Source organism: Musa acuminata, chromosome BXJ2-6, assembly GCF_036884655.1.
Source record: "Musa acuminata AAA Group cultivar baxijiao chromosome BXJ2-6, Cavendish_Baxijiao_AAA, whole genome shotgun sequence".
Lineage (NCBI taxonomy): Eukaryota > Viridiplantae > Streptophyta > Magnoliopsida > Zingiberales > Musaceae > Musa > Musa acuminata.
The window spans coordinates 44,172,287-44,186,635 of NC_088343.1; the positions used below are offsets into that span (position 1 = coordinate 44,172,287).

Genomic DNA, 14,349 nt, shown 5'->3' on the forward strand with positions numbered 1-14,349 from the left:
ACTTCCACGTTTTCCTTTCTTCATATGCGTCCCGTCACAGCCCACAAAACAAACACATTTGCCGACTTAAACGACGAGAATGGGGGTCCCAGAAACGGGTCCCGCGGTACTCCTTCGTGGGGAATGGTCAGGTATTTTCTTGGGTCGAGGTTGAAAAATTTTGCCAATGTGGCTCAGATAATCCTAATCCAATCGCAGTCCGGGCCCCACTTATTAATTGAGTGGAATGCTTCCTTAGCGACTTCAGTCACGAACCCCCAGTTAGACTGGAACTGGGTCGTTGCTGAAGTCGTGCACTCGTGGCGTGAAGTAGCGCCCACGAGGACGATACTGCTCTCTTCTTCCCAAAGCTTCCGTTCGGCTCTCCCACGCGGCTCTCCCACACCCACAAATCTCCTCTCCAAAGATCCCTGTAGGGTTCCTTTTCCGGAGGTTTCTTCGTGCTCGAGGTAGGGAATCGAGTGAAGTGAAGAAAATCGAGGTACGTTCTTGGGTGATGAGATGATCGTCTCGGCTCTGCTAACGTCGGTGGGGATCAATCTTGGCCTTTGCGTCTTCTTCTTTGCTCTCTACTCCGTCCTCCGGAAGCAGCCGTGCAATCTCAAGGTCTACGCCCCGCGCCTCGTCGCGGAGGGACGCGCCGGCCAGCGCAGCCACTTCAACATCGAGGCCCTCCTTCCCTCCGCAGGTTGGGTACGTAGGGCGTGGCAACCGTCTGAGGATGAGCTCCTTAACTCATGCGGTCTCGACGGTGTCGTCTTCAATCGCATCTTCATCTTCAGGTGGCTGCCTTTTTCTTATTATTTCCTACTTATCCGGATATCCCCTAGATATTGTTTTGACGATACAAGGGTTTCTGGACTTGATTGTTTCAGTTTTGTTCTTGTTTGATTGTTGTCTCTTTGATTCTGGTGCAGTCTGAGGGTGTTTTCTGTCGCTGCGATCATAGGGATATTTGTTCTTCTCCCCGTTAATTATTTGGGAGATCATCTTCGGGATATTGACTTTTCTGATCTTCCAAACAAGTCTCTTGATTTGTTCACCATCTCAAATGTAAAAGACAGCTCTAATTGGTAAGCAAAACTGTTTGCACGAAAAAAGATTGCTGCTTTTCTGTTGTTGCATAGTATCATGTTCCAAACGTGAGTTGAATGCAGATTCGATCGTCGTCTATGAGTACACTGATGAAAAGGAGACACTAGCACTACCTTAACAATTGCTTCTCGGTTAATTTGTCCCATCTTCACTTATTCCTGTGGTTGCTTACAAGTAACTCGAAGTTAAGTCCCATATATGATCTGAATTTTATTCCAGAGCTAATATGCTCTAGAGGATAATACGAGTCCTTAAATAAAGCAATTAGACTTAATTTTTTACGTTTTGTATCTAGTTCCATCCAATTTATTACTTTAAGGTTCAAAACATCTCCACTCCATGTCATTATTATTGTTAAGTTCAGATTCAAGGTGCAGGAAACCAAATGAGACCTGATAATCTGATAGATTGTTTGTCAATATGATCATGATCCGGAACTTCGATTAGACTAAGGCCAAGTTTGCCAATGCTGATCTATACTGATTTTGACTGGCTGCAGACTAGTATGATGGCACCATTATGATTCAAGATTTCACGTGCATTGACAGATACTTCTGCTTTTCCACTGAACTTAAATAGGTTCTTCTTAATATTTCCTTCTTCTCCACCTCGTCTCTAGTGTCTTGCATGTTCAAGGTTACAAGAGAGTGGTCTCATCTCATCTGCTCCTCATGTCTCATGTGATTAGTGCAATAAGGAAATTGTGTTCTCCTCCTCCTCCTTGAAGTTGAGACTTAAGAGGACCGAAACCCAATTTCAGGTGAACATGTGGTTGAATCTGAACCAAGCAAGCTTAGATGAAAAATAATAAAATAATTGGTTGATTTTTGAATGATGAAATTAGTTAGTTTCTCTTGAAACTAGGTAGCCTGCTCAGTGCAGATTGCAAATACGGACAATTCTTATGGTTAAAATTCCTTGGATAGGAACTGAGATATCTCTGAAAATATATTCAGAAAGTGATAAGCTATTGAAGATAATATAAATCCTGGAATAAAGTATTTGCATTTAGTATTCATTATTTTTTGTTTTGGCTAATTCTATCAATTTCCTGACCAATCTCTTTCTTTGATGGTCCAAAACATGTCCACTCCATGTCATGATTTACCAAGTTTCCTTGATTACTATGAGGCTGTTAGAAGGATTGAATCTAAGGTGCATGAAATCCACTGAGATCTGGTAATCTCATGGGTTGTTTAAATGTGACTCGTATCTATTATGATCATGAACTGGAGGTTTGGTCATAAAATCTGGTCTATTCCTACTCTGCAAAGACCAATGATTGCTGATGTTGGTTTACACTGAGCTTTGGCCTACTGACAAACTGGTATGATAATGCTGTATGGATCAGGATTCCAGGTGCATTGACATTGGATTTCACTAGGAAAAAATAAAAGTGAAGCAAAAGAAAAAGATAATAGGGTGGACACAGCTGCATTTGCTGCTTTTTCCACTCTAAACCATGGTTGAGTCTTGTTTTGTGAGGTGTACAAGAGAGGTTTTCTTCTCTTCTCTTTGCATCTAACATGGTCAGCGTGGAGAAAAGGAAAATAACTTCCTCATTCTCCTCCTCCTCTTCCTCAAAGTTGAGACTTGGGAAGATTAGGGACTTGGTTCATCCTTTAAAATAATATCAAAAATAAAAATCATGATTTTTTTTTCTGAAACACAGAAAAGAGTTAGTAAACCTAAATATTATGATCACTTGAAAACTTGTCTTTAAACATTATATATTTATTTGTTGCATATCCCTGTATCCATATATGAAATTTATATTCATTTTGACCATGTCCCTATGTTGTTAGTTAGAAGGATGGCCTTTCTAGACAGTAGAAAGTAGAAACATGATACTCATACTGAGTTAAAACAAGATATTGAACCTATGCCCTTAGAAGCTCTTTTTTGCCTTCTTGTACTTAGTACTTCTCTAAGTGTTTTTTTAGTGGCACATGCTCATTTAAATTCTAGCAACTGCAAGCTCTGTAAAGATAGAGAGCTTATAGGATATGACTTTGCTATCAAGGCAGTTTCCACTTCAAGAATGATAAAAGGCCTATCTAGAGAGAATAATAAGAAAGAAGAAATTTTTTATTAATAAATTAGATACACAAAAAAAAATATGTATATGATATAATACATCAACTCTTATTTGTTGTTTTATTCTTTGTTAGCTTCTTGATATCTAAGAATTTTTCTTAATACATAGTATCATTTCGACCATGTGAGTTTGCATGGATGTTAAATTGGCAATTTAGTAGCAGTACATGGCAGTTTGAGGCAGTCTTTCCATTCAAGTGAGATCTCTGGATGGTTGGTTATCTTGTATGTTTGTCTTGTCAACAAAAATGCTCAATATTATCAAGTTGCTAGTTTTATTTTGTCACAGAGACTGGTTGCCTAAGGGTTACATATTAATTTAATCTGTCTAAAGTAGTAATCTTTTTTTTTTGTTGAAACTGTGATTGTTATTCATAAGTTTAAGAATTTATTGACAGGTTATGGTGTCAATTTTTGCTATCATTACAGGAGAAACAGTAGTCTCTGTTCTTATTGTTTATTGAATCTGTGATTGTTATTCAGAAGTTTAAGAATTTATTGGCATGTTATGGTGTCATTTTTTGCTATCATTACAGGAGAAACAGTAGTCTTTATTGTTTATTGAATCTGTGATTGTTATTCAGAAGTTTAAGAATTTATTGGCAGGTTGTGGGTTCATTTTTCTGCTGCATATTTCATCACAGGAGTAGTGTGCTATCTGTTGTATGCTGTAAGTGTCGCTGTCTCTGAATTATTTCACTGTCCTATCCCAATTTCTTTATATGATAAACATTATGTTTGCTTGTAGCAACTCTTCCATTTCAGGTGCTTTTTCTAATTATTTCCTTGAAGTATCACCAAGTTTAACTGTGATTGGTAGGTTGTATTAGTTGATATATCTGAACTTGTTAAAGATGTTAATTTGGTCTAGTCCATAAGTCATTGATACAATTTCATCATGAGATGTGTAGACTAACCATGCTTATTGTTTCACTAGTTTCGCTATTTGTAGCATTTTCTTTTGCAGGAGTGTAAATAAGAGGATTGCTCAATTGACTCATATGATGTTTTTCTTTTACAGGAGTACAAATATATCTCTAATAAGAGGATTTCTCACTTTAGTTCTTCCAAACCACAACCGCATCATTTCACCATTCTTGTTCGTGATATCCCTTTACATGGTATGAGTTCCTTAAGCGATACTGTGGAGACTTTTTTCATGGATTATCATCCATCAGACTACTTGGCCAGTACCGTGGTTCGCCGGACGAGCAAGCTCCGAGGTCTAATTGTAAGAACAGGAAACAAAATTTAAATCTAGCTGATATTTACAATTTTTTTGCTTCTTTGCAAAATTTTGGTTTTTGAAAAGATGCTCTATATCAAAAAATGATATAGATAGAATGATAGTGCTCATAGTAAAGTAGTAATCTAGGAAAAACCATTATGAATTTTGAATCATGTGTCTTCTCCTGCTTGTCTTTGTCTGCTTGATGAGATCTTAGTGGTGTTTACCATTTGCAAATAACCTGAATATGGAGATATTATGTTTTAATGAAAAAAATTTGAAGCGAGAAGAGGAGATTTATGAAGGATGCTAACTTTGGCTTGAAGGTCCAAAGTTAGTCTGTGCGGAACCAATATTAACCATTCATTCACTTAGTTCTTGTTTTTTACAATATAAATTGAAAGAGTTCTATCTACGAGGAGGAAAGGGAGCACTTAGTGCCATAAAATGAGGTTGCTAGTTGTGGTAAAAAGGCCATTTTCTCTATGCTTTTTTAAGTATATATTTATTGGGGCATATGATAATAACTAGATTGTCTGGTTTTTGCACTTCTGAGCAGTGCAAGAACTTTGGTGCAAATTGTATTGGAGTAATGCCACAAAAATCACAAGATAATGGGGTATACATTTCATAGTTTGCTGTTGTTTTTAGGTTATTTATCATGCATTTTATTTTACTGTTGTAAAATATCTTCTGATGTTTGGTTCCCAATCAGCAATAACCCTGCTGAGATGCTGGTGTTGCTGAATGTTAAGACAAAAACACTTCAAAAAGTTTTCTTTGTGCTTCTACAATTGAATGTAATCTACCGCACTTATGTTTTATATGTTTGATTCTGATACTCATCTGTCATAATGACATTGCATAAATTGCTGTCCAGACAGACACTGAGAATCTCTATAGGAGAATTACCCACCTAAAATCCATACCAAGTTCCTCGCAAAACCAAAGTCACACTGGCTTTCTAGGATTGTTCAGGAAAAACGGCGACCTTATGGGCCACTATGCAAAACAATTGGAAGATTTAGAGCAGAATGTCAGATTAGAGCAGTCAGATATTTCTGCTGGAAGAGAGGTATATCCATGGTTTTTGATTTAATGGGTTTCAATGTACTGCTTATGAAGCTTGTTATCATTGTCTTTGTTCTTGCCTGGCATGGGTGGTATATTTCTTTGATCAGCTGAAACCTAGAGGAGCTGCATTTTCTTTTTGTCTTATGATTGTCTTGGACTGATGCGCATCTGGTTAGTTTGTGTATCTTAATATTCCTTTATCTATTCTGCTTATGGATGTTTTTTTTTCACTTTATATTCTTAATAAAAGTGAAGCATTTTTTGACTTCACAGTTCATAACTATAGGTACTTTGACAATACAAGAAACATGGTTTGCCTCATAATAGAAAGGGCAACCAAATTTTGCAGTCTTGTTAGATTCAGATGCATTTATCTGTAACCCACATGCAAACAGATTTCATGATATTCTATTATTTTTGTGGTGGTTCTGACTTAGGTCACAATGGGCCCTGCAATGTATGAAGGCCCGCCCTCATGGCTGCCATTTGAAAATCTATTGTTAACTTTTAGTAACCTCAGGCAAGCATGCATTTATTGCTATTTTCCCATTAGAATTTTTTGTTGAATTTGAACATAAAATTGATATTCATAGAGGACAGGTTACATGAAAGGTCATAAAAGGAGCCTTGGATGTCAATATAATTGGCAAAGAGGCTTTCAGAGTGATTGATTAAGAGGTTGATTAGTGAAAATAGTTGGTTCTGGTAATTCCTTTAACAAAATTGAGTGTTTTTTGACCATCAACTAGTTCAATAAAAATAATGATCAAAATCCGTGTGTGGAAGATAAAAAGTGCAATCAATATTAAGCATCAACCAGACAATTTCAACCTGGATCCAAACTAGAGGTGAACCCGATGTCCCAACATTGACTTAATTTGTGTTCCATCAGGTATCAAGGCTGATATTGTTTACATATTGTTTCGATAGTGTAATGGGTTAGAAGTACTAAATTGTTTCAGCAACAATAGGTGAACCTGACATTGTTTAGATAGGTTAATAGAAATGCTAAATTGGTTAAGCAACAATTGTTTAGATAGTTTAAGATGTTAATAGCCTTGGATTATTTAAGCAACAATAGGTTAGAAGTACTAAGCTTGGGTTAACTTTCAACAACTTCTTAGTTTCTTTTAATCAAAGGTTGCCCTTTGTCTTTTCTTATCCAATCAACAATTTAGATTTATGTGAATGAGAACCAAAGTGCAAAAAGGATTTATCAAATCAACAATTTCATGCATTTCATCCAATTAACTTGTTTATTTGGTCATAAATTGTTTTCCAGCTTTGTTTGTTTTTCCCCAGTATAAAATACATGGAATTTGAACTCTTTTTCAAGTAAATAACAAAAGAACTTTCTTATTATATCAAATGAGATGTTTCAGTGATACATTTAGTTTTTGTGATTTTTTTCTTGGTCGTGTTGCTTATTTTTGAAATAACAGGATAATGTGAACATACTGTGAGGTCAGATTGAAATATTTGAATGTATAAATAATTATGATTTTGAAAGCTGTGGCTTGATCTGTTGAACTTTGAAAAACCAAAAGAAACTATGCTGAATTTTGAAAGGAACTTTAAGGATAAGTATTCTGCCTTTCCTTTATCTTGAAAAATATTTCGATTGGGAACTCTGAGATAGCAGGATGTATTTCATGCAACTCTCATCTTCTTGAATTGTTGGGTAACACTCATTATGATCCTATATAGGGCTTTGCTTTTACAAATTGTTATTAAGATCTGACAGCATATCTGTATATGATATTGATAATAGTTGGCACAAGATCCTAAAAGAATTTGTGTGCCCACAAATACGTTGACCCTTCCCAGATCCGCATTGGCAGGAGCCTCGGAGTGCCTATTATTCCCTACAAGTACATATTGACAAGTAATCAAAATAAACTAGTCCAGTATGAGGTCTTTTTCTGATATCTTTTGACTTCTATTACCACTTCTGATGAGGACTTCTTCATTTTTCAGGCATTCATGAAATGCCCATTTAGTGATCCTTCAAATTGAGCTTTTCTACACTAAAATTAATTCCTTTGCTGGTCTTGTTTTCTTACATGACCTAATAATAGAAGCCAAAATTTGATTCAATTATACTCCCACCACAAGAATTGATTTTAAATATTAGCTTTATGCTACTGGATGCTTTTGTTCTAATCTCATTTTCTATTTAAAAATTTAGGAAGTCCGTGCTGCCTTTGTTTGCTTCAGATCTCGGTATGGTGCTGCGAAGGCTCTTCATATCCGACAATCTACTAATCCCACTGAATGGGTAACAGAACACGCTCCTGAACCTCATGATGTCTACTGGCCCTTTTTCTCTACATCATTCACACAAAGATGGATTTCCAAGTCGGTGGTCGTTGCAGCATCTGTTCTGTTGATAGTTTTGTTTCTTCTAGTCGTTGCATTTGTTCAAGGTTTGACATACTTGGAACAGTTGGAGGCATTATTGCCTTTCTTGAAGAACATACTGAAAATGTAGGTACTTCAAGTTAGAGAAACTTCTCATTATTCTCTTTGTTAAAACAATAACTGAATTTCTTTTCAGTCTATCTTGTTTATTGATTATCTATTTTCTATTGAAGCTATTAACAGAATAGATCTCTCTCTCTCTCTCTCTCTCTCTCTCTTGTCTGTGAAATTAATAACTATTTTTTTTAGCTTCAGTGGCAATTGATCTGTCTACTGTATTCTCTGCCATCTGTCAGTACCATAGGTTTCTTTAAACTCTGCTTTCTTCATTGTTTCCTCTATTTGTTGACAAAATCCATCTTGTGCAATGATCCTTTTATGGAGCTGTAGGAGCCTTCATGATCGTGAAATCTAGATTCCTCACTTTGCAGTCTTGCATGTTAGATAGCTAATGCCTTCATGTAGCATATAAAAATCGGTGATCACATTTGTGATTAGCATATATTTTCATCTAGTCATCTTTATGATAATGTAGACTATATTTATTTTAATAGATATTAGGATAAAATATTGCCAAAGACATTAATCCATCCTTCTTGACTAGCTTGACTTGGTTGTAAAGTTCATTTACGAGGGTCCATCACTGGGTAGCTTCAACAACTTTAGGCTTTTAGAAGTTCAGGATTTGAGAACTTTGCAATGTCGGAAGATTGGTGGTTGGATATTTAGGGAAAGAGAGAAGGATAGGAATAAATAACTTTTTGGATCCACTCAGTCCTCCGAACTCACATCAGGGAGAGATTATGGCCTCACACACTCCCACATATCATGGAAGAAAAAATTTCTTCGTTCATTCACTAAGTAACTAATGCCCCAGTTACCATGCCTCACACACTAAGTAACTAATGCCCCAGTTACAAGAAGAAAGTGAAGATGATTAACAAAATAAATGCAATTACATCAAGGCTAATCAATCATTTATCTTTTCATTCATTGGATAAGATAAATTACTAGATATGTCTTGGCAAATACTCTTCTCTTTTGATAGAATATGTGAATGATAATCTTCCATTGCTGTAGTTAGGGGAAACTTCTTTATAGAGATGAAATCTTCAATCAAAGTAGATTTTGATTCCTTCCATCTTTAACTTCGTTCATTTTCTTTTTCTTCTCCTTGACTAATTTAGGTGGGTATAACACAATTAAAATGAAGAGATGAATAACCAATTAATTAATTGTACGATGCTTTTTGAAATGTATAATTGAATTTAGATATATTCGCTGAATACTAATTTCTGGGAATATATATGCTTGCAGAGCCGTTGTCAGTCAAATAGTAACAGGCTATCTTCCCAGCCTTCTTCTTCATCTTGTTGCATCTCTTGTGCCTCCTATCATGAAGCTTTTCTCTGCCATGCAAGGCTATATTGCCATTAGTGAGATTGAGAAAAGTGCTTGCAATAAGATGCTCTTATTTACGATATGGTTCCTCTTCTTTGCAAATGTGCTCACTGGATCAGTTACAAGTCAATTTCAGATATTCCTTGATCCAAAAACTATTCCTGAAAGACTAGCTGTTGCTGTGCCAGCGCAGGTAAGATTGTCCAGCTATTGTTAAACATCTAATAAGAGACAGTTGTAAATTGTAGTCTGTACTCTTGCATTTGTTGAAGAATTCACCCTGATTGTTTTGCATTGCATTTGAAGTAATGATGTGTAGAATTTTGAGTTGCTAGAAGGTTCTGCACATTTTATGGACGAGAATGATTTCACTAAAGTGCTAGAAGCCTCTTGAAACAAATGCCTCTAGAGCAACATCATGGTTGAATAATTAGCAAAAAAAGGTGATTGATCATTCATTCATAACACAATGCAACCTTTGACCTCACTAATGCTAGAACCCTACTTTCTATTTCTGGTTCCAAACTATTGATGACATCATGATAGATACACAACAAATCACTGTTAATGGCAATGTCATACGGTATGGTGTGCAGGATTGCACAACAATGCAACATTTGATTGTTATTAAAGTTCAGAATGTTACAATTTTATATATTAAATTTAAACTATGACAATTTTGCCTGCCAAATAAAGATTCCTAATATGGAATCAGGCAGCATCGATTTTGTAGGTAGGTAGCTTATCCAGCTGCATAACTTTGGACTATTTGGTTGTACACATGGCTATCAGAAAACTTGCATAATGCCTATGATATTGTAACTTCTTGTGTTGTCTTTCAATACTACTGGTTAAATATATTCAAACAAGTATTTCTGATTACAACAACTTCTTGCTTTATGTTTTAGTCTTTGTTGAAACTTACAAATATGGGAATCTGTTGGATCATGAAATTTCGTTGACGATGAAAATTACTAAATTGTTTCATCTTTTAGGCTTCATTTTTCATTGCATATGTGGTAACATCATGGACTAGCTTATCTTGGGAGCTTAATCGCACAATCGCTTTTATTGGTGATCTAATAAGCAGACGTTGTTCTAAGACCAATGATGATGAGTTCCAGATACCATCTATCCCATACTATAGTGAAATACCTAGAGTTCTATTATTTGGGCTCCTTGGGTTTACTTACTTTCTTTTAGCTCCACTAATTCTGCCATTCATATTGGTGTTCTTCTGCATTGGGTACATTATCTACCGGAATCAGGTCAGTAAAACACTTCACGTCGTTGCTTTCTGTTTCCTTTATGTCACATCCAGTATTTGTTGTTTCTTGGTGTTTTTTACTGGCAGAAAGAGGTAATATTTACTGGCATTTCTAGAGCCATTGTTTGTGTTTTCTTTTGGAATATCAACTCAACCTCTTTGATGCTGAGTGTCCCAACTTTTAGCTTCACAAATTAATGGTTTGTAGTTCTTTCCATTATGGACTGTGGAATAACACTTGAATGTGATTACCAATGTGGTCATCTGTTGCTCCCCTAATCTTCTAAAGACTGGGGGTCCTTGTTTGCTGATACTGTTTTTGGTCAGGAATACAATGAGAATACATTGAGCAGAAAACTTTAGGAATCTAGATTACTATGAGATTTATCCATGTGCACAACAATCTTGATTTTGCAACTTCTTGGTCCATCAGTCATAAGAACTAAAATAATTCCTTTTTTAGTTTTTCTTATTCTTTTTGTTTCATTTGGTTTCCCATGCCATAGAATTTGTTATTTTGTTATTTCTTTGTTTTCCTTTCAGATCATAGATACTGTTGTCTTGAGACTCTTTGGTCACACTAGCAGAGGACCATTTAGGCAAAATAATTTATAAATGTATTGGTGCCGTCCATAATCTACTCTGTTACACAGTTCTAAGACCTGTTCATGATCTATATAGACAACAAATGGTTTCGTTGTAGAGATCAAAGTGGATAGAGACAACTACAAAGACAAGAAGCCTCGAAGTGCTAACTATTTGCCATCAGCTATGAACTGCTGATAAACTAAATTTCATTGTTGAAGATAGAAGAAACCTTCTTACATTTTTGTCAAATCTGACTGATGGTTTGCATCTTGAGGATGTTTTGTCCCATGATTGGGCTTCAATCCTCAATCTGGATTCTGGAAGAGTTTCTACTCCAACAGAGTCTAAAAGAATCATAAAAATTTTTTAAAAAAATTCAGCTTTTGGCATATATTTACTTGTTACTGATCTGCTTGAGGTTATTTGGCATGTTTGGTTAGTTCCCAATAATTGACATTCATGGACAACCGAAGTGGATATTTCAGTGCTTTTCCTGATAAATTACCTATAATGGTGGGGATTAATATCACTATCTCTTGTATTCTAGTGGTAACACAATGTGACAGCTCTCCTTTGTGCAAATTTGGTTAAAATACTATAAGAATAAATGGCATGTGCTACATGTATTGAGAGGATAAACTCTGTTTGATGTGTGTTTTACTGTACGTTTGAAACTCAGGGTTAAGTGAATTAACACTACATGGATATTTGGATAATATTAACAAGTTGTTAAATATGCCTCAATTCAAATTATATGTACCTCTTCTGCTTGTAGGATGTCCAATGTTTTATTTTTTTGAATAAAATCTATGATTAGTCTACCTACAATCTAATTATTTAAGTATCTTATTCACTATCTGGTTCTTGCCTTTTCTCATTCTATTATGTACATATTCTCGAACTTCCTACACCAGTTTTAAACAATGATGTAAAAAATAAAGGTCGGCACAAGGGTGGCAAGTCAGCAGTTATGAACCCTTTTTTTATACTTTACTTAATATGAATGTAATACTTGTACGTGTACATTCAAAATAATTCTACTAAGCTATGAACTAAGTTATGCACTTTATTTAATATGAACCGTACTTCTTACAGTTGCACTCACCATAGCTCTGCGGCCACAATGATTTTGATGCACCATTATTTTAAGTGATATGAACTAACTGTAGTTGGAATTTTATGCAGCTACTAAATGTGTATCAGCCAAAGTATGACACTGGTGGAAGGTTTTGGCCTATTGTTCACAACACCACGATATTCTCTCTTGTACTTATGCAGATAATTGCAGTTGGAATATTTGGGCTTAAGAAGCTTCCTCTTGCATCATCCTTAATTTTACCACTTCCAGCGCTTACCCTTCTTTTTAATGATTATTGCCGAAAGCGCTTTCTTCCTATTTTTCATGATTTCGCAGCTGAGGTGTGTCACTATCAAATCAAATGTATTTCTTCTCCCTACTTGTTTTTGTATTGAATGATGCAGACACTCTCAATGTGATCAAGAATAATGTCCACCTGTTTAATCTTTTTTTGTGTATTACACAACTTGTGAATCTGCTAATTGTTTTTCCTTTTCGTGAGTTACCTATCTTTTTATTTGCTGCTCGTTAAGATTGGCTGAGTTAACTGAGTTTGCACAATTAGTGAGGTATTCCTTATTTTAGTTATTGTACCATGGACTTGTTTTGTCCTTGATTGAGATTCTTGCAACACCACTTGTTAACTTTGAAATGTGACCATATGTTGATAATACTTGATGTTTCAAGTTCGAAGATGTAATAGAAGTTTGTGGGTTATTGCTCTCATTGTGGTCTTAATTGTTTGTTACTCTCCTGTGCAATTTATTAGATAATAGGGCTATTGTTTAAGTAGAATATATGGGAGATCTTTTACCTGCAACTGCTTCTATTTATAGAACTCAACCTGACTGATACTTTCGGTTGGTTTGCTTCTAGACTTTGATAAAGAAAGATCGAGAAGATCGGAATGATCCAGCAATGGAAGAATTTTTCGACAAACTCGACACTGCATACCGTGATCCAGCTCTGATGCCAATTCGTCACTCGACAAACTCGAACGACCACAATTCCCCCTTGCTCTCTAAAGTTTAAAAATCAGATAGGATCTCTTTCTTGCTGGTTGTTGCGCGTTATAAGTCATCCACCAGGGTTTCGGGTGCTGGTTGACAAGGAAGGTGAAATGTAAACTAGGAATGGTTGCAATCTTCCTTTTGCTTTTGTTGTAATATGGACTTTTCAGTGTTCATTACCTGATTGGCTCAGTTGATACCTTCTATTGTTTATAAGTCATATGATCCCCTTTCCAAATAGATTGTTGTTCTTGTTACTGCTGCTGGTGTTTATCTTAATAATGGTCATTTTTTTTAGTTGTCTTTATTGCAAATCTGGGCTAGCTGATCCACATCAGCTCAGGAACTTGAAGAAAGTTATTCTGAGCATGTGGTAAATGGGAGGATGATGAAGAAAGAGTACACAATTAGGCCTTAATCTTTAACATCATTGTTCTTTAGGTCCATAATTAATGGAATTGAATTCATCAAGATTTCAATTCTTACAGGAGGCACGGCTTGCAGAAAAGGTTTTGACTTTTGAGGACCTATCTATATATGCTCCATAAATGCCATTAGCAAGTATTGGTTGAGGCAGGTGTCAAAACAACCAAAACAAAAGGAAGATTCCATTTGTTGCTTAATTCTCTGATAACTTGTAATAAGTATTTGCATTTACTTACTCCCCACTCAATTATAATTGAGTTTTAATGAGTAAAATATTATATTTAGCACTAAGTAGGGTTCATCGTCGCACTGTGACACATCACTCGGTATGCATGATATGTATTGGTCTGACAAGAGATTGATACATATGGTATATCGGTATATCCTCACATATGGTATATTGGTATATCTTCGGTGTATTCGGTATGTATTGTATCGATAATTAATCGATACATCAATACGTTGAATTATAACATTAAGAGTTTAGAAAAGTTTATTTCTACTAGTTTCATGTGTGCCTCCATGTTTTAACAAGTGATGCCCATCTTGCATGTATACTCTTGAAGCAGGTCAACCAGTTAGACTTGGATTAGGTGGTTTCTTTGGATGGGTTGTTGAGGTCAACCACCTCACTTGAAGTCAGTGATCCCTTTGGATAGGGGCA

The 14,349-nt window shown here is 35.7% G+C and overlaps 1 protein-coding gene across 1 annotated transcript; it reads left to right on the plus strand.

Moving 5' to 3' along the window:
- Nucleotides 1-268: 268 nt before the first annotated feature.
- LOC135615886 (CSC1-like protein HYP1) lies at nt 269-13,516 on the plus strand. Its single transcript, XM_065114966.1, has 10 exons — nt 269-782; nt 918-1,073; nt 3,799-3,862; nt 4,214-4,423; nt 5,301-5,495; nt 7,683-7,981; nt 9,233-9,509; nt 10,312-10,584; nt 12,357-12,590; nt 13,126-13,516. The coding sequence occupies exons 1-10, from the start codon at nt 502-504 to the stop codon at nt 13,279-13,281; spliced, it is 2,145 nt and encodes a 714-aa protein (XP_064971038.1). The 5' UTR covers nt 269-501; the 3' UTR covers nt 13,282-13,516.
- The last annotated feature ends 833 nt before the right edge of the window (nt 13,517-14,349 follow it).

What these genes read in the sequence shown, in the direction of transcription:
- LOC135615886 (XM_065114966.1), top strand. Translation starts at nt 502, where the DNA reads ATGATCGTCTCGGCTCTGCTAACGTCGGTGGGGATCAATCTTGGCCTT. An exon ending in AATCGCATCTTCATCTTCAG is followed by an intron (nt 783 to 917) that starts GTGGCTGCCTTT and finishes ATTCTGGTGCAG; the next exon opens with TCTGAGGGTGTTTTCTGTCG. An exon ending in TGTGCTATCTGTTGTATGCT is followed by an intron (nt 3,863 to 4,213) that starts GTAAGTGTCGCT and finishes TTTCTTTTACAG; the next exon opens with GAGTACAAATATATCTCTAA.